We start from the raw sequence: 23,934 nt of genomic DNA on the forward strand, positions 1-23,934 counted from the left end.
ATTGAAATATTGTTACAAAACAACTTTTTTCTTTTTGGGAAAACTTTCTACAGACAGAAAAGAGGTGTGGCCATGGGGTCGTCTGCGGCCCCTGCATATGCAAACTTGGTCATGTCTTGGTGGGAGGACACCATATTAAGTGTAGTTAAGAATGATTTTCACGTTTTGTTTTATTGTCGGTTTGTAGATGATTTATTTTTTATCATCGAAGGGAATGATGCTACAGTTGAGCAATTCCTTAATAAATTAAATGGGACTGGAGGTTTTTTACAATTTACTCTAGGCTGTTCCGGGAAGTCTATCAATTTTTTGGACGTTCAACTTTGGTGGGATACTTTAGAAGGGAGATTTCATAGTAAAATACATCGGAAGGAAACTTTTACAAATAGTTACGTGCACTATACTAGTGCACATCCCACACATGTTATTCGCAACATACCGAAGGGGCAGTTTATCCGCGCATGCAGGATGACCACTAGGGATCATGATTTATCAGTGGAATTTGAATTTATCAAAAATATGTTTCTTTCTAGAGGGTATCATTTACCCTTATTAAATTCCATCATTAATGATATATATACAAAAAGGCAATCAAATTATAAGGCCATACTTGTTGATGAGAATATTATTTTATCTAATTTGGCTTTTAACAAAGTGGAGAGCAATCATAAGTTAGTTTGTTCATTGGACATGAGTATTGACAATAATCAGATTTGTGATATTTTGATGAGAAATTGGAAAATTATTCACGGAAATTCAGATCTATTTGGCGTGTTGGGTAATAAACCTTCTTTTGTTTTTAGGAACACATATAATGTTAAAAAAGTTCTCGAACATCATTCCTTTAAGCAAAACTATGGAGACTTCAAAGCTAGGGGTATGTTTCCATGCAATAACTGTAGTACCTGCAGGTTTATAGCTAAAGGACCTGTTATTTTCATCGAGGGTATAGACCTTACCTTCCCTGTCCCTGGATATGTCACATGCAAGACCACAGGGGTAGTTTATATAGGTTTTTGTAGTTCATGCCCTGCATTTTATGTAGGGATGACTACTAGGAGCTTGCACACCCGTATTAAGGAACACATTTACAACATTAAGACTAGTAATGATAATAGTGTACTATTTAAACATTCCATCAATTGTTTGAACTTCAAAAAATTTTTATTTTCTGTACTAGAGGTGGTTCATTCAGACCTCAGGGGTGGGGATTTTAAAAATCTGGTAGAACAAAGAGAGACCTGGTGGCAGATCAAACTTTTGGCTGATCAAGCTCCAGGTTTAAACGAAGCAGTCAACATTAAATGTTTTTTAAAAAATAACGTGTTAAGTATAAATAAGCACAATGTTTCTATTTCCTCTTTGTTCCTGTGAAACAGGTTTTCTTCAGATCAACCATTTAATGATGTCTGTATTAATTGAATTATTGCTTGACTAATCAACATCTTGGGATTAATTTATATTGTATTTAAAGGGTGTTTTTAAATGTTTTTATTTATTCTGAGGAAGTCCAAGGACGAAAGCGGATATTAAAACATTTTGGTTACGCTATTTCTGTGGAGTTGGTTCTGTGTTCTGCCTCTGGTTTTCGCTGTTTTTTTAGTCTGTAAAAATTGTCAAAACCCCATTTGCTGTTATCTTTCCTGTAGGCATAGTAAACTGGGTAAAATATGGGTAAAACTGGCTAGGCTATGAGAAAGAATCCATCCATCAAAAAAAAAAAAAAAAAAAAGTTTTTATGCTACTTGCTACAATAAAAACTTATTTTCTTTTTGATGGATGGATTCTTTCTCATAATATACAACTGAAAAAAATCAAAAATGAATATTTTACAACAATATATAATCGACTAAAATCTTTATTTTATTCATGTTGCTTCATCTGAGCATTAAAATGCATAAGGATACCAATGTCAGTATTATAAATGCAGCACTTCATTTGTGAATGCAGATAATACAAATATTTCTGCATATCCAGAGCTGTAAAAAGCATCTGCCTTTCTGGATCATGCCTTCTGCTTCCAATACGCCCATGGAATGTAATATTTACCATTCCATTCCCTTGTGCCTTACTATTTACTTCTCATTCATCAATGAAACTACTGCTGCATACCTAACATTTGTTTTGATTCAACATTTTAAGAAGATGTCTTCTACTAGTATCACATTTTGTTTCAAAGCTTTAAGAAGGTATCTTCTACCAGTATCACAATCCTTCCTGTTTGTTTTCTATTGCTGCTTCTGTTTAATGAAGAACAACTCTTTATGCAGTCAGAGATTTCTTTTGCCTTTGAACAGGTTCTTAATTGATCTGATAGTTATCAGCTAGTATTTTGACAGTACTGATATTAAGACTTCCTGTTTTGATTAGGATATAATGTTGCTATTTTTCGGTATACATTTACTGTCTAGCAGCCACCTTTCCAATATCACCTTTTTATCGCTATTGGTAATTTGACCGTCACCAGCAAAGCTTGAGCTATTTACCTATATGTCCATCCATCTATATGTCTACACACACAGACACACACACACACACACACACACACACACACACACACACACACACACACACACACACACACACACACACACACACACATACACCGAACCAACTCCATTGTTTAGAAAGATGAAACTCTAACTGCTACCCCGACAACTAGAGTTCAGTTATCAGCTGAGGTTCCTGCTGGAACTGGCAGGGATGGTAAAGGAATGATGAGGTAATGGACTGGTGGAAGTGGGCTGCTCTACAGCTCGAGAACAGACCAGAGCTGGAAGGACAAACTATGCATGGACAGCAGGTGGGTCAGGGGCAGTATGTTCTACTGCCTGGTGTGGGTCTCACCTGAAACTATATCTCATGATCTGCCCATCCTAAAACATAGAATTCCAGTGATCTTAGTGGGGAGGGTAAATGCAACAACCAAGTCACACTGCTTTGTGTGGCTACAGTAGTTGCCTGATCTGTCTCCTTCTGCTGATTTAACTTTGCCAGTCAGGTGTAGGGACTGTCTTGTGATTCTGTCTAGTAGGTCAGTCAGTTATGCTATGGAAGATTAAGGAACTCATGAGAAATATCAAACTACTAAGACTAAATTAACTGGAAACAGATGCATGTATAAAGCATCTGCATTAAACAAAAACTCTTTAATTTTCTCCACTGATAATATTTGCCATCATTATCACTTTTTAAGCATTGGCCAGGGATCATTCAGAAACATTTAGTACATGACATGACATGAATGAGTGCATTGAGTGGTGAAATGCATGGAGGGGGCAATTCAAAGAAACACTGAGCAGCAAGTATATCAACTGGAAGGGTATCTGCTCCATTAACTGTCAGGTGGTATGTGATACAGAGACTATTATATAGTCAGTTCCCATGATTCCAACATCTGACATACATGCAACCACTACCAGCATTTGATGTATGGCGACTTCTCGCAAGATCATCTAGTTGGTAGATGCACACATTTCCAGTCACAGAGACCTGGGTATGCTGTTGTTATGAATGCAGGCAATAGGCCACTCATAATGGTATCCACTATTGTGTGTTGCAGATGGTGTAGGATATACCTTGGAAGTGTGGCTGACAACCCCAATGTCAACCCCCCCCTGCTGATCATGACAGAGATGACATTCAGCACTGCACTGTCACAGATCCTCTCTCCCCCACAGTAAAATAGTAACATGTCATGCCACTGTGCTATGTCTCCAAACATTCCATTGCTCAGTATCTGTTCATGTTGCTTCCATGCACCCATTTATGCACTCTGCACCCCTGAGGTCCATTACGTGTTGTCTTTTCTGTTATCAGTTTGCTGTTGTTATGAATTCTGGATATGTGGTTGTTATGAATGCAGGCAACAGGCCATTCATAATGGTATCCACTATTGTGTGTTGCAGATGGTGTAGGATATACCTGCATGGCAGTACAAGTTGGTATTCACTGCATTCCTCTTCTTAACTTCTTCATCATAGTCTGGCCTTCAACAATCTGGTGCTCATGCTTTTAATAATGCTAAAACATGTTTCATAGTGAGGTGATTATGCAAATGATGTGATTTAGTATGGCTGTGTCTGATTCACTGCCATAATGTGACTGCATTATCATCCAGAGAGCACTACCATACTCTTTCCTCCCCATTCCCAGACAGGACTCTCAACTGTCCCTATTTTGGAGGAATGTACCTATTTTCCAGTCTGATTTATCCCTCCACATGATGTACCTATTTTTGAAGGTATGTCCTTATTTTCATGCTTGATTTGCCCTTTCATGTAATTTTCTGAATTCTCCATCATCAAACATGATTTTTGAAGTAATTTGGTATGCAGAAAACTACATTACAATGACAAACATACAAGTGGCTCCAACATTTTAAAGAAAGAGGGCATATACGTTACATCTCCATATTTTTAATACAAATAAAAAATGACATTGTGTTGTAGAATTTTGCAATACATGTGATGATTTGCGGTATTGCCAGCTATGTCAGGAGAAGTAGGGCAGTGGGTGTGTAACATATGCCTGCATAGCTAGCTGGAGTTTTGTAAAGAATTATAAGTCATTTATATATCAAAATGATTTGTACAGGTGCTTGTGCTGAAAATGTATTTCTAATGCTGCCTGTGTTAAAAATGTATCAACAGTGGGTTCTGCTGGACAGAAAAGAAATACACCTGTATGTCAGACTGTATTGTAACTGTTGAAAGACTATATTGTAATGGATGATACTGGAAGAGAAAAGGTTAATCTCAGTCCAGGTAACTTTGAAAAATACTCTGAAATTAAATTACATGGTTTAGGCCATAAAGATTGTATCTTACAGTTCTGATTGCAGCCAGAGACGAAATGTCTGTGAAAACCAGGACTAGGAATCCCACTGCATTGTCCTTAGGGGTGAAATAATTGCTACCTTGGAAGGGTGGAAGTTTTGAAATGGTTTGATAGCTTCCAGATGCTGAAACACATCTTAGCAAAGTTCTATGTATGTGTATTATAACACATAGGTGGTAGATGCTTGTTCAGTTTCTAGGAAAGGGGGTAGTGTGGGAACCAGAGTCAGATGACCAGATGTATGTAATGTCATTCTGTAATCCAGCACTGAAATGATGTTTTAATACTGGATGAGACAGAAGTCTCAGGGCAGTCTGTTTCTGAAACTTGATAAAGAAGGAAGACCACTCACCTACTTCATCTTGCCTTGCTTTAGTAAGTAACCAGGGAATAGTAATTCTTTAGATTAGTCAGGGAGGTATAATAGGGTGGCCACGGTAGTGCAGTGGTTAGCGCTGTCACCTCACAGCAAGAGGTTCTCTGGTTTGATTCTTGGCTGGGGTGCCTTCTGTGCAGAGTCTGCATGTCCTCCCTGTGGTCACGTAGGTTTACTCCAGTTGCTCCAGTTTCCTCCCACATCCCAAAAGACATGCAGTAGGTGGATTGGACACTGTAAATTGGCCCTAGGTGTGAGTGTGTGCATGTGTGTGCCTTCTGTGGAAGGTTGGGCACCGGGCTGGCAACTCGCACTGTAAAACTCACTGCCAATCATGAGCGGACAGATGATCCACTGTGGCGACCCCTAACCCGGAAAAGCTGAAAGAAGAAGAAGTCAGGTAGGTATAATGAGATTAGTTAAGTACTGTTTTTCTATAACTGTGTGAATCTATCCGTGTTATTTTTAATATTTCCTGTGATTGAAACTCTGGTGTTTATTATAAATAGATATAGGTTCATAGGTTTATAGGTAAGTACTAGGCTATCTGCCCGAGGGCATCTATAAGCCTAGCCAGAATGTGTTGGCTTTCACCACCCCCTTAGATTAGTTCCCTTTGCCTCGGTCCAGCAGAGCCACTGTAGTGATCCCCAGGGTAAATGTTCTGTTTCCCATCCACTCATCAAGGTTTTTCTTGAAGAGTGTTAGTGAGGGGCTCTGCCTAATGTAGATTGGAATCCTGTTCCAAAGCATGGGGAGTCTCTGGGACAGGAATCTATCCCTCCAGCACATCCTATTTATCATTCTGGTGAGGTTTAGATCCCTAGAGTGTGTGGCTCTTGGGGATTTGTTTTTTTTTAGGTGTAGCATGTCCACCAATTCTGAGTTGGACATGGCCTTGTATGTCAGGCAGAAATCACCCCTGAGTAACTGGTATGTAACCAAGAACACCTGGAGTTTCTTCAGTTGGGCTGCATAGGGCATATGTTTGAGGCCAGTAATCCTCTTGGTGAGGTACTTCTGTGGTCTTTCCAGCTGTTGCAGGTGTCTTGTAAGGTACATCCCAAATGGGGCATTGTACTCTATGATGGGTCTGATGAGTGATGAGTAAAGGGGCACAATAACCTCTTCTGTTGTAGATGTGAAACCTTTTGTGATTAGGTGGACCACACGGAAGGATTTTCTAACCACCTTGGCAATATGATTATCAAAGGAGAGATTACTATCTACTTGGGTCCCCAGATCCCTTATTACATTTTCTGTATTTAGGGGACTACTATGTATGTGGTAGTTCGCAGGTACTTTCCAAAGGGGATGACTATGCACATTTTGGCATTTAGCTTGAGGCCATGATTTTGACACCAGGTATCCGTCTCAGTGAGACCCTTCTGGAGGATGTCTGTATCAGCTGGAGAGTCAATTATGGCCCCCAGTTTGCAGTCATCCTCCAGTGCTTGCCTGTCCCTCTGAGAAGTATATACCGAACAGGAGGGGTCCCAGGGCTGAGCCCTGAGGGATGCCACTTGTAACTGGTTTAGAATCGGACCTAGAGCCTGCAACTCTCACTGTGTGGGTTCTATCCATGAGCCAATTGACAACCCATCACGTGACATAGGGGTTTATGTTCAGGCTGGTGAGCTTGTCTATAATACCAGAATGGGGAATGGTGTTGAAAGCCTTTGCGAGGTCTAGGTAGGCTGTGTGGACCTTCTTTCCCTCGCCTAAAGCCTTGGTAACTATCTCAAAGAAGTCCACCAGGGTTAGGAGGCATGATCTGCCCTTAACAAAGCCAAACTAGGTAGGGTCAAATGTTTGAAGGTTCCCACTGTCTCTGTTAATGAATTCCATTATGATGCCCTTCATAGCCTTGCAGACCAGGCTAGTCAGGCTTATAGGGCGATAGTTCCTACTAGATAGTTACTAACTAGATAGTTAGTATTTTCTTGTTCTTCTATTATTTATTATTAAATATATTTAAACCCTTCATTGTGACTGGTCTTTTAGAGAATATTTTAACCTTTGAGCATACTTATATTTATTTGGTTTCACTGTGGCCACTCCTGAAAGACTTACTGCATTGGTCAAACACTGCCATTTGTATTAGTATTAATTTTACTCAGTATAATTGGGTACCCTTGGAACACTCAGCTGAGAACTCAACTCTACAGCTGTGTCATTGGGGATTCTTACTGGGATCCTGGAGAGAGAGAGAGAGAGAAAACCAAGCCCTGGGAGTGAGTATGCTCCCTGTGTGCTCTTACGGGAAATTGTGCCTGGTGCAGAAAGCTGCATCTGAAAATGTTTTTGTTCCAAGTGAATGCCCCTCACCAGTGTCCATGATGAGGATTAGGACTACTTGGTTACTGGCCCAGAAGAAGGGTGTCACATATTGGTGAGCAGTGGTGTGGATATTAATTGGACTTCTGTAGCCTATAAGCAATTGTCACTGAAGGTATGTATACTCTCAGCAGCCACAATGTAAACATACAGAGTTTCATTTTCACAACAGTGTTATTTATTTTTTGTTAGTTTAGTTTAGACAGGGAAAACAGGCAAATATGTCAGTAGAAGATTATGGCAAGATGACAAAGAACCAGTTGGCCAAGGTGTGTGAAGCCAAAGGACTGGTGCATGCCAACCTGACTAAAGAGGAAATTATTTCAGCCTTAGTCAGAGCTGTAGCCCTGACCAGCAAACAGGAGGATAATCAGTCTGGTGATGGGGATTTGCAGCCTTCAGAAACAGTACAGTTCACCTTTATTTCAGAGGACTTAAAAATCTGTTTGGAGTTACAAAAACTTGAATTTCAAGCCAAACATTTGGAATTAGAATAATCAGGGAGACTGCAGTGTTTGGAGGCTGAAGAAAAGGAGAAACAGATGGAATTAGAATCAGCAGAGAGACTGTGGCACTTGGAGGCTGAAGAAAATGAGAAACAGTGCCAGCATGAGAGGGAGATGCTGACTCTTTGTCAGGATCATGGAGGTAATGGGGAAGGGAACAGCCAAACCCCAGAAACAATAAAAGTCAGTACATTTTTTTCCACAGTTTACAAAAGGTGATAATTATGATAGTAATAAGACAAAAATCCCCACAAGGAATGAACTGTGCCAAAGACACAACATGCGGATAGGTAAGTAGTCAAATATCAGCACAGAGGCATGGTTTGGGTAACAAAAGACAGAAAGTGTAATAAAAGTTGGTGAGCACTTGCTCACCAGAAGGTGCTTCTTCAGACCATGACAAATAAAACCATATACAAGCAAATAAAAAGAGATTCAAAATAAGTATAACCAATAACAAAACATCTATCACTAAAAATGACCACTTATGATGAAACTTAACTGACATCATCTGGGTAGACCCTGGACTTCAAAACAGGTCTTAAAGAGACCATCTCATTCAGACCTGGTATTTTATCTGGTTGGAGCTTGATTATAATTTTAGGTTTAATGTTATAGCTGATTGTCAGAGCACTGCTGTGATTTATATTGCCGTCTGCAAGTCTTGTACCTGTTGTTATGTGGGTAAGATGAACCATCCTTCCTTTGAATGGATTAGAGAACATTTATATAATATACATATTGGTAACACTAAGAATGCCTTAGCGAAGCATGAGTCAGAGAATGTTTACGTTCATGGTCATTGAAACTGTTAGACATGGGGCACGCTTGGGGGATTTCAGGAATTACACGAGGAACAGGGAATTGCATTAGATAATCAAGCTCCAAGCAGATATGATACCAGGTTTGAATGGGAGGGTCTTTTTAAGACCCATTGGATCTACCCAGATGATGTCAGTTAGGTTTCATTGTGAGTGGTCGTTTTTAATGATATATGTTTTGTTACTGGTTGCACTGATTTTGAATCTGTTTTATTTCCTTGTATATGGTTTTATTTGCCATGATCTAAAGAAGCACCATCTGGTGAGAAAGTTCTTACCTACTTTTATTAAAGTTTCTGTGTTTTGTTGCCTAAGTTGTGTTTCTGTGTGATATTTGTCTACTTATCTATCTGCATTTTGCATCTTCAGCATAGTTCATTCCTTGTGGGGATTTTTATGTTCATACTGTTCTCCTTTTTCCCCTTGGGAGCATAGCAGAAGGCATTGACTGGGTTGTTGAACTTGACTATACTCCCAACAACTTGGAGATGAACAGAGGGATGGATTGTTTTTCTTCACCTTATGCATCTAGATAATAATCTGCTACTGGTACATTGAAAAGCTGGTCCTGAAACTGGATGATATGCCCTCTGTGGATGTTGCTATGTTTATAACTGTTTTAGGGGATTTGGAGAATGATTTATAAAAGATGAAATGCCTCCAATGGCAGCAGTTACACAGGGAGGCTTGCCTTTATCATTGGGTGATACCCAGACGGCTTAGGAGTTTGAAAATGCCTATGCACGGAGATATTCAGAGAACTGCCTAAGAGGTGGCAACAGTTAAATCTAGAGCATAGTTTTAGTTGTATACATCTTTTAACTGATTTTTACAAACCCCTTGAGGTTGAATTTAGTGAAGGAATTAATTAGAAATGGCGTAGATTGTTTAATGACTTTCCTAAAGAACTCTGTTTAACAGCTTTGGATGGTGCTATGGATATGTTTTCAGCCTATGAATCCCACCTTTGAATACAGAAATGCAAGAAGTTGGGCAGGGATCTACTTGACTTTCAGCAAGGCCATATGTTTTCTTGGCTCTGCACTTCATATAATACAGGGGTCTCAGGTATGAATAGTAATGATCAGGAACATCAAATGAATCAGGTGGAGACAGCAAATGCATCGACCACCAATGAGGCTGAACCTTTTGTTAAACCTCCACCAGCTCCCCCTTTTATTGGCACCTCTTTGGAGGAGGGGCAGAAGTCACAATCCATGGATGGACACAAAAAAGATTACCATCACAACACAGTTTTTTCCAGCTCTCCCCTTCCCACGATGATTTTGGGTTTGGAAGGGAAGGAGAGATCGCTCAACAGAGGCAGGAAGAGGAGGAGAAAACCACCAAAAGGTTCATACCCATTAACATTGAAGTGAATGTGGCAATGTATGAAAAGCCCTTAGTATTCAATATTTCTGAGAAACCATTGAATGATGCACTGATTTCTCTTTTACAACGTGGTCTATCTTTTATACCAGCACAATGCTCAGCTCTGACAGAAGTGATCATAAATCTGAGAATGTTTGCCAGAAATGTGATGTTAAAAACGATTTTCCCTATTGACTGTAACCCTTTTGCTTTTAGGAGACTGAGTGTTTTTCAGCCAGAGTTACACCCTATTTTGAAGGCATTCTGTAGGAAGTGTGAATATGATTTATTCATACTTCACAGTGGTTTTAGGAGTGAGTTCCATAATTTGACTAGGGCTGAGAAGGATGCCATGACTGAGCTCACTAGAGACAATGTCTTGGCAATCAAACCTGCTGAAAAAGGGGGGGGGGATTGTTGTGATGGACTACTCTTACGATAGTAATAATGTGATAGGCATGTTAGCCGATGATGCCACCTATGACTTCATATCAGAGGAATGTTTTATGTCCCTGAAAAATTCCATTCTCTTTGTTATACATGATTGAGTAGTCATCTTATAACAAAAAAGTTTTCTTGCTATTTGGTCACTGATTTTCCAGTTGTCCTAATTTTTCAAGGCCTGCCAAAGGTATATAAGAACTTATAACGACCCCCACCCCCCACTGAGATGGATTGTTTCTGGGAGGGGGTGGTTTACAGAATCATTTTCTATATATGTGGACAAACAACTCAGGGAAATTTTGGACAGTGTGAACACAGTACTCAGGGACACTCAACGTTTTTTATGAGATCTTTTATGTATTTGTAAGTGACTTCTTCCCTGTGAGAGGTTTCATTATGGTTACACTTGATGTGGAATCACTATTTACAGAGATTCCCAATCTGCAAAGCATCGAGATGGTTAAGGCTTTTCTTTGTAGATACAGCTCTTATGATATCAAACAGACTAATTTAATTTGTAAGTTTTTGGAAGTGGTTTTAGAGAATAATGCCTTCATGTTTGAAGGGTCCTATTATATACAGAGGGCTGGCATAGCTATGGGCACATCTTGTGCCAATAGCTATGCCAATATGGTCCTAGCACATTGGGAACAGGAGTATGTCCTGAAAGGTAATATCTTTGTAGCCACCGTTGTTATTTATAGGAGGTTTGTTGATGATATTTATTTATTATGGAATGGCACTGTTGTACAACTTGAACACTTTGTAGCTTATTTACATACTGCCACTTCCTTTCTCATGTCTACACACCACCAATCAAGGGAGTCCATAGAGTTTTTGGATGTATGTGTTTCAGTAGTTATGCATGGGTTGTTTACTACAAGGCTTTATAGGAAGCCCTATAGGAGAAATGCTTTGCTACAATGTAATAGCATCCACCCCCCCCCACACACACACACACACACACAGATTTATAAGAACATCCTTAGGGGCAGGCAATGCGGATTTCTAGATTGAACAGTTCTGATGAAGGGTTTCACAGGTATTTATTACAATTAAGTGATGAGTTCAGAGACAGGGCCTACAGAGATAGTGCAGTGACATTTTAACACTTAGATCTAGCAGAGCCAGACCGTTATTTCTCTGATGGCAAAAGGGGTAAGTGTTCTGTGAGTGACATTTTGGTTGATGGAGCCGGGGTCTTGAAAAGTGGGTCAATACTATTTCTCTTTTTTATGCCAGTGACATAGGAGCTGTACATAAACTCATTACATCTAATTGGTCTGTTTTACAGACTGATGATCATATTGAGCTTAGTAGGAGACAGCCCTCACTTTAGATATAAAAATAAGAAGTCTCTGAAACGTCAGTTATTTTACAGGAAGCATTGTACCCCTTCAACACATCCTGCTAGTGATTTTGGCACATGTAGATGCAATAGATGCAGTTTCTGAGATTATATAAATTTGTCTAATGTTTTTATTCATCCTAATACAGACTTCATTTTTAGGTTTAATGCTATAGCTGATTGAATGAGCACTGATCTGATTTATATTGTCATCTGCAAGTCTTGTACCTGTTTTTATGTGGGCAAGGTGAACCACCCTTTCTTTGAGCAGATTAGAACATTTATATAATATACATATTGGAAACATTAGAAATGCCTCAGTGAAAGTCAGAGAATGATGATTCACACAAGTTTATGCTCATGATCACTGAAACTGTTAGACATGAGGCACGCTTGGGGATTTCAGGAATTACAGAGAGAACAGGGGAATTGCATTGGATAATCATTCTCCAAGCAGATAAGATACCAGGTTTGAATAGAAGGGTCTCTTTAAGACCTGTTTTGAAGCCCAGGGATCTACCCAGATGATGGCAGGTAGGTTTCATTGGGAATGGTTGTTTTAATTATATATGTTTTGTTATTGGTTGTACTGATTTTAAATCTCTTTTTATTTGTTTGTATATGGTTTTATTTGTCGTGGTCTGAATAAGCACCTTCTGATGAGAAAGTGCTTACCTACTGATAATTTTGATAGTTTTATTCATACATCTGAAAGAGTATGTAAACAGTATAATGTTGACCAAGAGCTCTGGGTATGGTTCCTCACCCCCTTACTCCATGGTAGAGCTCTAACTACTGTTTCTAAATTGTTTGATACTGATTGTTTAAACTATGATAAAGTAAAACAGTGTTTATTGGAATGTTTTAAGTTAACACCTGAAGCTGACAGAAAAAAGTTTCATGAGCATAGACGCAAGACAGATGGAAGTGTATGTGATTATACTGCTGAGTTAAGCAGTTATTTTCATAGGTGGGTGAGTTGGTGTGAAGTTACCACTTTTAAAAGGCTGAAAGACCTTTTAGAGAGGGAACAAGCCCTTAGCACTTTAACTGAAGACATGAGAATCTAGTTGGCAGACTAGGAGTGTAACTCTGCAGATGAGTTGGGGAAAAAGGAGATCTCTACTTAGCAAGCAGGGCATCACTGCACAAGAAGGGGATACCCAGTGCAGCACATGGCTATAAGGGAACCCATGGTGAGCAGCCTAAATCACCACAACAGAGTCCACCAGTAACAGGGGAAGCCACTAGTTCAGGAACATGGCCAGGATCCACATTTAGATGTTTTAAATGTAACCAGTAGGGCCATGTAGCACATGGATGTCCACAGAGGCAAGGTGGGGAACAAAGGTGGGGAAGCAAGTGGGAATAACAGCATGCCAGTGGCAAGTTGTCTGGAGACAACAGGGGTACCAGACTATCACTGGAGTCTATATCCTATCTTGGTGGATGGAAAACAGGCCACTGCTAAGATAGAGACAGCCTTTGACATAACCATTGTGCAGCCTGTTGTGGTTAATGAGGAGCAGTTTGGCCAGGGTTCACCTTGACTGGGAGGGTGGAAAAGGAAGGAAGCAAGCAAGTAGGTGTGGTTGAGGATATCCCTGCAGGTGTCTTGATATGGAATGATTTTGATAATGTAGTACCTTGTGTGTATGCAGTTACATGCAGTCAGGCTTGGAGACAGGCATGTTGGGGTGGTAGCCTGGGGGAGACCCAGACAGACCCCACACCTGAAGCTAGGGCCGGTGGGGTGGCTATTTCAGGGAGGGAGCTACCCTGTAGCAGTGAGCCTGAAGGTGAGCCCTAGCTGCTGGTAGGTACTGATGTTCCCTTGGACAGAGTGACTGCAAGGGCAGAGGTGAGTGGTAGTACCCAGGCTGATAGTGAGGCACCCCTGTCAGAGGATACCAGACTTCCTGTGAAAGGGGAGCTAGGAAGGGTCACAAAGATAGAGTTGAGACAGGCTCAGCTCTCAGACTCTACACTAAGAGGCTTAACAGAGGTAGCTAAGAAAGCACCTGATTCTCAAGGAAAAGGAGATTCTGTATGCTGGAACAAAGTACTACTGTATAGAGGGAGGGCTAGAGGGTAAGGTAATTCAGCAGTTAGTTGTGCCTAGATCTTATCATCTGGCACCTCTAGCCATAGCCCATGACATTCCTTTTGCAGGTCATATGGGGATAAAGCATACCAAGAAACATATTATGCAGAATGATTATTGGCCTAGGAATGCAAGGGGTGTAGCAGGGTACTGCAGGACCTGTGAGCAGTGCCAAAAAGTAGGCAAGGTAGGAGACAAGGTCAAAGCTCCTTTGATGCCTTTGCCTGTGATTGGGGAGCCATTTCAGAGGGTACATATGGATACTGTGGGGCCTCTGAGTATTCCAAGTTCCAAGTTTTGGATTATATGAGTTCACAAATATGCCTTTTGGGATCAAAAATGGCCCAGCAACCTTCCAGAGGCTGGTAGATGATATCCTAGCAGGAGGTTATGCCCTTTCTTACCTAGAGGATATTGCTTCTACAGCCATTCCTGGCATGAGCACCTTCAGCAAGTCATGGAGGTCCTGGGCAGACTTCAAAAGGCAGGGTTGACCATTAAACCCAGTAAGTATTAGGTGGGTATGGCAGAGGTCTCCTAACTGGGCCACAGAGTGAGCAGTGGTAAGATCAGGCCAGAATCTGCCAAAGTGGAAACTATTCAGGATTGGCCTGCCCCTGTTACCAAAAAACAGATGATGGCATTCTTGGGGACAGCGGGGTACTATAGAAAGTTAATTCCCAATTATAGTACAATAGCTACTCCCCTCACAGGCCTGACAAGGAAAACCAGGCCAGATCAGGTAGTGTGTACGCTGGCCTGTGAGCAGGCATTCCAAAAGCTTAAAGGGGCTTTTGGAGGACCCCCTGTGTTATCTAGTCCAGATTACAGCAAGAAATATGTGGTGCAGGTGGATGCTTCAAACCATGGGGTGGGGGCTGTACTCAGCCAGGTTTCCTCAGAGGGAGAAGAGCACCCAGTTGTATATCTCAGCCATATACTCCAACCCAGGAAGGAATGTTATGCATCTGTAAAAAAGAATATCCATGCATAGTATGGGCACTGCAGAAACTTCAAGCCTATCTGCATGGAAGGAAATCCACTGTAGTTACAGACCACAATCCCTTAACATGGCTACATTGAGCCAACCAGTAAAATGCCAAGTTATTAAGGTGGAGCATAGGGTTGCAAGCATATGATATTACAGTGCAGCACCATATTGGGGTCGGTAATGTCACTGCAGATGGGCTGTCAAGGCAGAGTATGGGTTAATGGGCTCCCAGACAGTCTCATGTCCCTCAATACATGTTTATTCAGAGTCACTGGAAAAACTAGCTTTAGTCTTGAAAGGGGGAGAGATGTGATGATGTGAGGTACTGCCAGCTATGCCAGGAGAAGTGGGGCAGAGGATGTGTAACATACGCCAGCATAGGTAAATTCAGTTTTGTAAACAATTATATGTCATTTATATATCAAACTGATTTGTACAGGTGCTTGTGTTGAAAATGTATTTGTAAAGGTGATTGTGTTAAAAATGTGCCAACAGTGAGTCCTACTGGACAGGAAAGAAATACACCTGTATGCCAGACTTTATTGTAACTGTTGGAGTCAATATACTGTAAAAGAGGATACTGGAAGAAAAGAAGTTAATCTCAGTCCAGCTAACTTTGAAAAATAGTCTGAAATTAAATTACGTGGTTTAGGCCATAAAGATTGTATCTTACAGTTCTGACTGCAGCCAGAGATGAAATGTCTGTGTAAACCAGGACTAGGAATCCTACTGTATTGTCCTTAGGGGTGAACTAATTGCTACCCAGGAATTTTGAAATCGCTTTATAGCTTTCAGATGCTATAACACATCTTAGCAAATCTATATGTGTGTGTATTATGACACATAGGTGCTAGATTCTGGTTCAGTTTCAAGGAAAGGGTGTTGGAACCAGAGCAGATAACCAGATGTATGTGATGTCATTCTGTAATCCAGCACTGAAATGATGTTTTAATAGTAGATGATACAGAAGTCTCAGGGTAGTCTGTTTTGGAAACCTGACAAATGAGGAAGACCACTCACCCACTTCATCTTGCCTTGCTTTAGTAAGTAACCAGGGAATAGTAATTCTTTAGATCAGTCAGGAAAATATAGTGAGATTAGTTAAGTACTGTTTTTCTATAACTGTGTGACTCAATCCATCTGTGTTATTTTTAATATTTACTGTGATTGAAACTCTGGTGTTTATTGTAATAGATATTTAGTATTTTTATGTTCTTTTATTATATATTATTAAATATATTTAAACCTTTCATTGTGGCTGGTCTTTTAGAGAATATTTTAATATTTGAGAGTGCTTATATTTATTTGGTGTCACTGTGGCCACCCCTGAAAGTCTTGATGCATTGGTCAAACACTACCTTTTGTATTAGTATTAATTTTACTCAGTATAATTGGGTACCTTTGTAACAGCCTTAGAGTAGCTGGCTTTGGATTGTTCTGGTGGTGGTGGAACTACCTTATAGTCTGGTCATAACTGGGAAATCTGTGCCAGCCTTTTCCAGGCATGTGTGTGTGTGTGTGTGTGTGTGTGTGTGTGTGTGTGTGTGTGTGTGTGTGTGTGTGTGTGAGCTACTTGGAGCAGGGACACAGAGCACTGGTTTCACAGAGAGGGTGGTGGATGTCTTGGCTTGGAACACTCCGCTGAGGCTCAACTCTATAGCTGTGTCAGCTGGGAGTCTTATTTGGGGCTTGTAGAGAGAGAGAGAGAAACCCAGCCCCCAGACTGAGTGTGTTCCCTGTGTGTTCTTGTGGAAAATTGTACTTGGTGCAGAGAGCTGCATCTGAAAATACTGTGTGTATCTGTTTTTGTTCCAAGTGAAGGTCCCTCACTGGTGTCCATGGTGAGGATTGGGACTCCTTGATTACTGGCCCAGAAGCGGGGCATCACTATACAGTTCATTAAAGTCCACATATTTGACACTTTCTCTTTAATAATGTTTGAAGACATTTTTGTTACTCTGTTTTTAAACATGCTTCTGAGTAGTATCCCACATTGCTAATGTAAGTGGGGAGAGTTATGTGCTATTTGATATTCAAATTTTATGGATGTCCAGATTTTTGGCTAGATGTACCAGCTTTTCAAGGGCCTTTGTAACTATTTTCAGTGTCTGCAGATAGAGGTTGGTTCCCAGGCTAGGAGTTAATATGCACTGTATGCGTGGGTATTGCAAAGCTCATAACATTACCTGCATGTGGTAGTAGTGATATTTTCAGTCTTGCACCATTGTTTCACTGCAATACACATCATGTGGTATCCATCATGTGTCACCATGTGCATGGGGCTACATTTTCATCCTAATTCTGACCTATTGAGTGGACACAGCCTCATCAGATGTTGGTTTCAGTAGCTTCCCATTGTAGCTAAAAGACTGAAATCTTTCTTCACTCGCTGCACAGGGATTATAGGTAGCCCCTGCAGGGAACAAAAGTCAGCCCCATGTATAAGAATGATGCCTGGCACCAGCTTGCCCAGGTAGTAAGTAATGTCACAGGTATCACCTGCTGCATGATCAGTGCTAGCATAGATATAGTGACCTGCAGATATGTTAGCCTGTCTTGTTCCACTAATGGAAGGCAGAGTATGGGGAAAGAGAGTGCCAGCATTCTATAGCAGGCACTGTGTATATAGTTTTGACTGCATTTCCTGAATATTGTTTGTTGCAGTCCTTCCTTCTGATGGCAAGACAACTTTTACTGAAGATCGCCTGTTTTATACATTACAGTGGCAAAGAATATTGCTTTAGACTGGAAGGTCTTCCTATAGAAAAGTGCATTAAGTATATATATATATATATATATATATATATATATATATATATATATATATATATATATATATATACCACTTAAAATTGAACTCAAGTTGTTGTACATGTGTACTAATGAGTTGCATTTTTTTCCTTGTTCTCTTTTTTTCCCTATTTCTACAGAATCAGCTGTGGTGTAAGATGTGGAGTGTCAGTAGACATCTGGTTTGCACCAGACAACTTGGGAATTCCTGTGGAAGATGACCTGGGCAGCACAGTGCTGGCTTCTGTGGCCATTTCTCAAGAATGAGATAGAAGATCTCCTTCACTGAGTGACCCAAAGGGGTCCCTCTGGGTCACCTGAACAATGATATGATGGCTAAGCATATCTGAGTTTGATCATCAAGTAGACACTGCAGAATTGCCTTGTATAGCTGAAAGAGTCACATTGGTGACTGGCCCTTCCACTGAGCCACCAGAAGCAGGGCTTGCCCATTGTGTCAGCCAAGGAGGTGACTAAGCCAGGAAGACAGGCCTTCCGTACTCCATGTTATCTTCTACCATGGTGCTCTCTTTATCCTGTTTGTACTCCAGTCCTTCCCATCATCACTTGTCCACCATCTCTGTCAGTGTTTCTCAGATTTTACCCCTTTTGTATCCCTGTTCTGTATCTGTCTGTGTTTTATCTTTGTCTGCTCCTACTAAAAGTTTTATTTTCACCTTCTTTCTTGCCCATGCCTATTGATATCATCCCACAGTGCTATTACTTTAAGTTTTTGTGTATGTTAATTTTACTTGCTGATTTTGATTGGTTAATGCCAATCACTTGCTTGATTCTTAGTTTTAAAGTGAGTTTGAGAATGGTTTCAACAATTGTGATAAAGTCAGTTTTTTGAGATTAAGTCGGTTTGTTGTTACAGGATAAAAGAGTTCAACAGTTTTTGGGATAAAACACAATTTCTTGTGAAGACAAAAGTTGTTTCTTTGGTTATTAAAGATGTGTGTTGCCCTTCAGTAAAAAAAAAAAAAAAATAGAAAATGGGCATTTGTCCTGAAAAAATATCCTTCTTCCCTTCTTGTCACCCATGTGCATGCTCCTGTACTTGCCTTTACCCCATTTTAGGCTTTTTTATCTCCTTCTTTCCTCCTCATTTATATGACGAACTGAGTTGGCACTTTGCTTTGCTAGCTCTCTGTGCCCTGTTCACAGTGGCTAAGTTGCACCTATAAGGAGCTTCACCACATGTGTGGGCAAATATTCATCTTACATCAGCCATGTGACTACCCTTGCTGCCATTACCATAGTTGCAATAATTTAATATGCAGCCCTTTCCTTGGTGTGCTAGCAGTATGCTGGACTTAGCACATAGTTAATTAACAGTGGGCGGCATCATACGAAAACATCTGTGCTGCTTAACTCAGTGTAGTAGTATTATTGATTTTTCTGAATATCACCCCATCATGTAATAAAATCAGGATTTCCAAACATTTTGTGCACCATGCACTGGCTGCATTTAAGTACACATGCATACATAAGTTTAGATTGTCATAGTTATAAAACTGCGTAGTTTCTTTTACATTTTTGACAACAAATCTGCATTTCAAAATAAGTTTTGAGAAATGTATTTTGGCAAACTATCAAACAGCAAAATAATGAACAATGGTTAATCAGTTAATAACCATTTGCACACATGTTGTTTGTTTGAGATTACTGACTAGTACAGTAGAACAATTAATAAACTTGGGGGAAGTGTAGCTTTTCCACTGAGGTTTGGTGACCTCAGAGTTGTTTAATTCAGACAAAGGGGTACAGTGCACCTCTCCTCCATATAGAAGTGTGTGTGTGTGTGTGTGTGGGGGGGGGGTGAGGTGCAAAACACCCTGTAGAGAAGTGGAGTATAAATTTTACAAAACTGCTGGTCAATCAAGTGATCTTGATCAAATGGTCTTACAGCAATTTTTTATTAGATGAACATTGTGCCAAAATAAAATATATCAAACATATTGTTGCTGATTTTGTTTGTAGTATGCACACTGCATTATTTTATACTTACCAGTTCTTTCTTTGACATGTTGTAATGAAGATGTTTGTTGCCTTCCTGTGGAACACAGAGATGAAAAAAAAATCACGTATTGATTGTATCTTGTACTTAAAACATAAGATAATGCTTTCAAATATTTGACATAAAACTTAAGCCGCTTTGCACCAGATTTAGTCTGCTATTTTTTAAATTTCTTATTTATTTATTTATTTTATTTCTATGATAGAACTAAACTAGGAACATGTTCCTTAGCTATTCTGATGCAGGTTAATAAGTTTGGGAACATAATGTCTAAATGAAAATTAATGAATGGGAATCTATTTCTTCATAGGCTTGCAATGCTGTTTTGCATTTTGGCAGTTCTTTTATTAATGTATAAAGCATTAATTTTAGCACTGATGCTTTTACATCAAAAATACCTTGACTGATAATTGACTGCAAAGATCAATATGCCAAAAGGCAAGACATATTTATTTATTTATTTAAATTTATTAACTGATAATATCCTGGAGTCCCAGAGAGATAACTCCAAATAAATAATTTAGATATAGACTAAACAAAATATATGCAAAATTATAATATAGGATTCTGTGTATACAATAATAGTATAATTCACAAATATATATATATATATATATATATATATATATATATATATATATATATATATAGTTACCTATCAAAACATCTACTCTTCATAACATCTAAACTCAAAACATCAAGACCATAACATCTAAACTTCAAAACATCTAAAACTCATAACATCGAATCTCAAAACATGGAAAACTACAAAGCAACTATAAATAACATCCCGCACACTGTTTACTACATTTATGCAGGGGGGCAAGCCCCCCTGCACCCCCCCCAAGTGGGGGGCTCCACCCCCACACTCCACATAAATTAAATATACCAACTCCAAGGTTGCACTACAGTGGGATTAGGAAATTAACTTTTTCTCCTACTGTAGTGTGACCTTGGAGTTGGTATATTTAATTTCTGGGAGGTGTGGGGGGCAGAGCCCCCCATATGGGGGGGGGGTTCATGGGGGCTTGCCCTCCTGCATAAACATAGTAAAAACTCTGTGAGATGTTATTTATAGTTGCTTTGTAGTTTTCAATGTTTTGAGATTCGATGTTATGAGTTTTATTAATCTGTGTTGTTATCAATATTTATATTAGGAATGCTCAATACAGAATACAATATATAAAATTAGGAGTAGATTAGAATAATTTCCACCATAGTCTGGAACTTCTATGCATATCAGTCAACTGAAAATGATCCAAAGATTTTTAACAAGAAAATTAAAGGCCTTGAATCCTTCAGTTATCCTAATAAATTACCACAACTACTTATACTCAGCAGCCTACCAGATGCTCCAAGGTGACACATGTCCTGCTTTTTAAGCCACAAAAGAGCTAGCCATCTATCTGACCTCTTATTTCTTTACAAAGTCAGTGGCTCTGCAAACACCCATATTAGGACCTAAATTCATATCAACAAATAAACACTTGCTGGAGGTGTAAGTTTCTAATTCAGCATATTCCTATCCTATGGAATAAGATCCACTACAGCCATTACAAGTTGAACTACTGCTTTGGGGTACCTTTAAGGCCAGTCTTGATGACTGGATGGGTAGCTACAAATTTACAAAGTTATATTTGTAAGATTATGATTGATTTGGGAGGTATGTACTACCAAGTGCTTGAAAAGGGTGGCAAGAACTTTTATGATTGCCTTCTTAAAGGTATATATGACTAGGTATCTTATGGTCCCTGTGATCACTTGTGGTAGTCTTGTTCCTATGTTCCTATATTCCTAAAAAAATACATTTGAAAGAGTAAGTGGAGAAGGGAAAAATAGAGCTATTGAATGGATGAGAAATGATAGATGAAACAATGGAAACTAGATAAAACTACAGATAAAAGATACACTATGCAGTGTAGTAGAGTTTTGAAGAATACTAGTGAACTTGAGTCCTTTCATTGCATAAATAAATAAAAGTTTTGCTTGTACTGCACTTGTAAATCTAAATTCATAATACAGTGTAGCAAAAAAAAAAAAAACTTGAAATTTATCAATGAGGAGAATTTAAAAAAAAGAGAATCTTAGCTTGTACTGCAGTTGTAAATTTAGTTTGTATGGAAATGAATTTAAGTATTTTCTGATTCTTAGATGGGGGAGTTATTCCAATGTCTACCTAAAAAGCCAGAGAATAAGACGTTCCATGTCTATTTATTGCAAATGGGAAACTGATTAGATTAAGTGAAGAATCTCTAAGTGTCTGTGAAGGAGCTTTCCAGCTAATAGAAGTAGCTAAGTCAGAGCAATTGGATTTGTAAAGTAGTTTATGTGGCAGGGATTTTTGTGTGAATGCTAGGAGATGACTAATCTCTAAACAGACAAGTTCTCAAAGGGAAAGAGAGTAGTGGGTGAGACTTTCATTGCCTATAATGAACCAATTTTAGATTGTTCCAATTTAAGTAATGGGGGTGTTTAAGTTGGTCCAAAGATGGCATACAAAAGAGACAGAAGTAAGTACGTTCTTACTGTAGCAACATCAGTTTTATTTGTATGGAATTATTTGCTCTGTATAACTTGTCTTATGCATTAATTATTTTTATGCTTTCCATCTGTAAATGACAATAGAAATGAACTGGTTGGAGAAATAATCTAAGCATTATGGTTGAGTCAACTTCATCAATAGGTGAGGAGTTAGCTGAAGAGACATTGAGAGGTTTACTGAAATTATTATTAATGGAATCACCAAAGGAGTTGAAATTATAATACCCACAGGCTAAAGTTTATGGCAGAAAAGCATACATTTGGTTTTCAAAGTGTTTAAAATAAGATTTGTAATATTTAAATAGGACTTGAAAAAATATAAGAACTTCCAGGTTAATTATTACATGTACTGTATCAACAAACAATACTGTGACTGCCTAGTTATGATTTTTGAGCTGATAGTTGTAGACAGGGTCTCTGAATAATATACCATCTGAGTTAATGCATATGATATTAAGGAGCAGTGGAGGTTAATTGTGCCTGTTGTTTTTTTCTGTAGATAAATGACAACTAAGGCAAGATTTTTTGAAGGAAGTGTGTTAACAGACTCAACAGATCACATTTTCCATTATAGTGTATTAATAGATGGCAAGACCCTGGAAGAAAACACAATGAAGCTTACGGACAGGACAACTTAGTCAAGCTTTGTAGTTGTTGATTTAACAGTGTAGTCCACAGAAATCCACAGGATAAAAATGCCAAGGAACAAAGCTTTTCAGCTGTAAAAATAGTTTAATCCAAGCATTCGCTTCACAGGAAAATACACTGAAATCACACTAACGCTCCAAATGCAAGTACGTTTTCATTTTAAAAACTTCCTCAGAATTGGGCTGGTAACTACATCAGTGCATATATGTACATCAATTAACATTTAAAACCACCAATCTCATGCTACATATTAAATGAGGCATAACTGAAAATTATGTCATGAAAACTTTTAAAGACACATTTTAAATGTCTTATTTCTTGCATAAAATGTACTATTGACCTAATTGTACAAATGATAACAATCAAATATCATACTAGTTGTCTAAAAGTTTGCAAACTCTTTGATACAGTCACTTTTATTTTACTATACTAGTCAGACTAGTGGGTCTGTAGTTTCTGGGACTGGTTGATGGTCTACCCTTGTGCAGGTTGATAACAAAATTATAAGGCAGTATTTAATATTACAGGTTTTGATAGATAGGTTCATAGGTAGGTACTAGGCTATCTGCCCGAATGCATTTATAAGCCTAGCCAGAATGTGATGGCCCTTAGATTAGTTCCCTGCGCCTCTGTCCAGCAAAGCCGCTGAAGTGATCCCTGGGGTAAACTTTCTGTTTCCCATCCACTCGTCAAGGTTTCTTTTGAAGAGTGTTAGCGAGGAGTTCTGCCTAATGTAGATTGGAATCTTGTTTCAAAGCATGGGAAGTCTCTGGGACAGGAATCTATCCCTCCAGCACG

General features: G+C 39.2%; 1 protein-coding gene across 1 annotated transcript in view; it reads right to left on the minus strand.

Moving 5' to 3' along the window:
• LOC122802354 (ankyrin and armadillo repeat-containing protein-like) overlaps positions 1 to 23,934 on the minus strand; it is a 1,115,117-nt gene that overhangs the window by 601,648 nt on the left and 489,535 nt on the right. The window contains exon 10 of the mRNA XM_044071991.1: positions 19,939 to 19,983. Within this exon, the coding sequence (XP_043927926.1) occupies positions 19,939 to 19,983 (45 nt within the window). The remainder of the gene's footprint in view (positions 1 to 19,938; positions 19,984 to 23,934) is intronic.

This window comes from Protopterus annectens, chromosome 5.part0, assembly GCF_019279795.1.
Source record: "Protopterus annectens isolate FY-2018-M chromosome 5.part0, PAN1.0, whole genome shotgun sequence".
NCBI classification, from domain to species: domain Eukaryota; kingdom Metazoa; phylum Chordata; order Ceratodontiformes; family Protopteridae; genus Protopterus; species Protopterus annectens.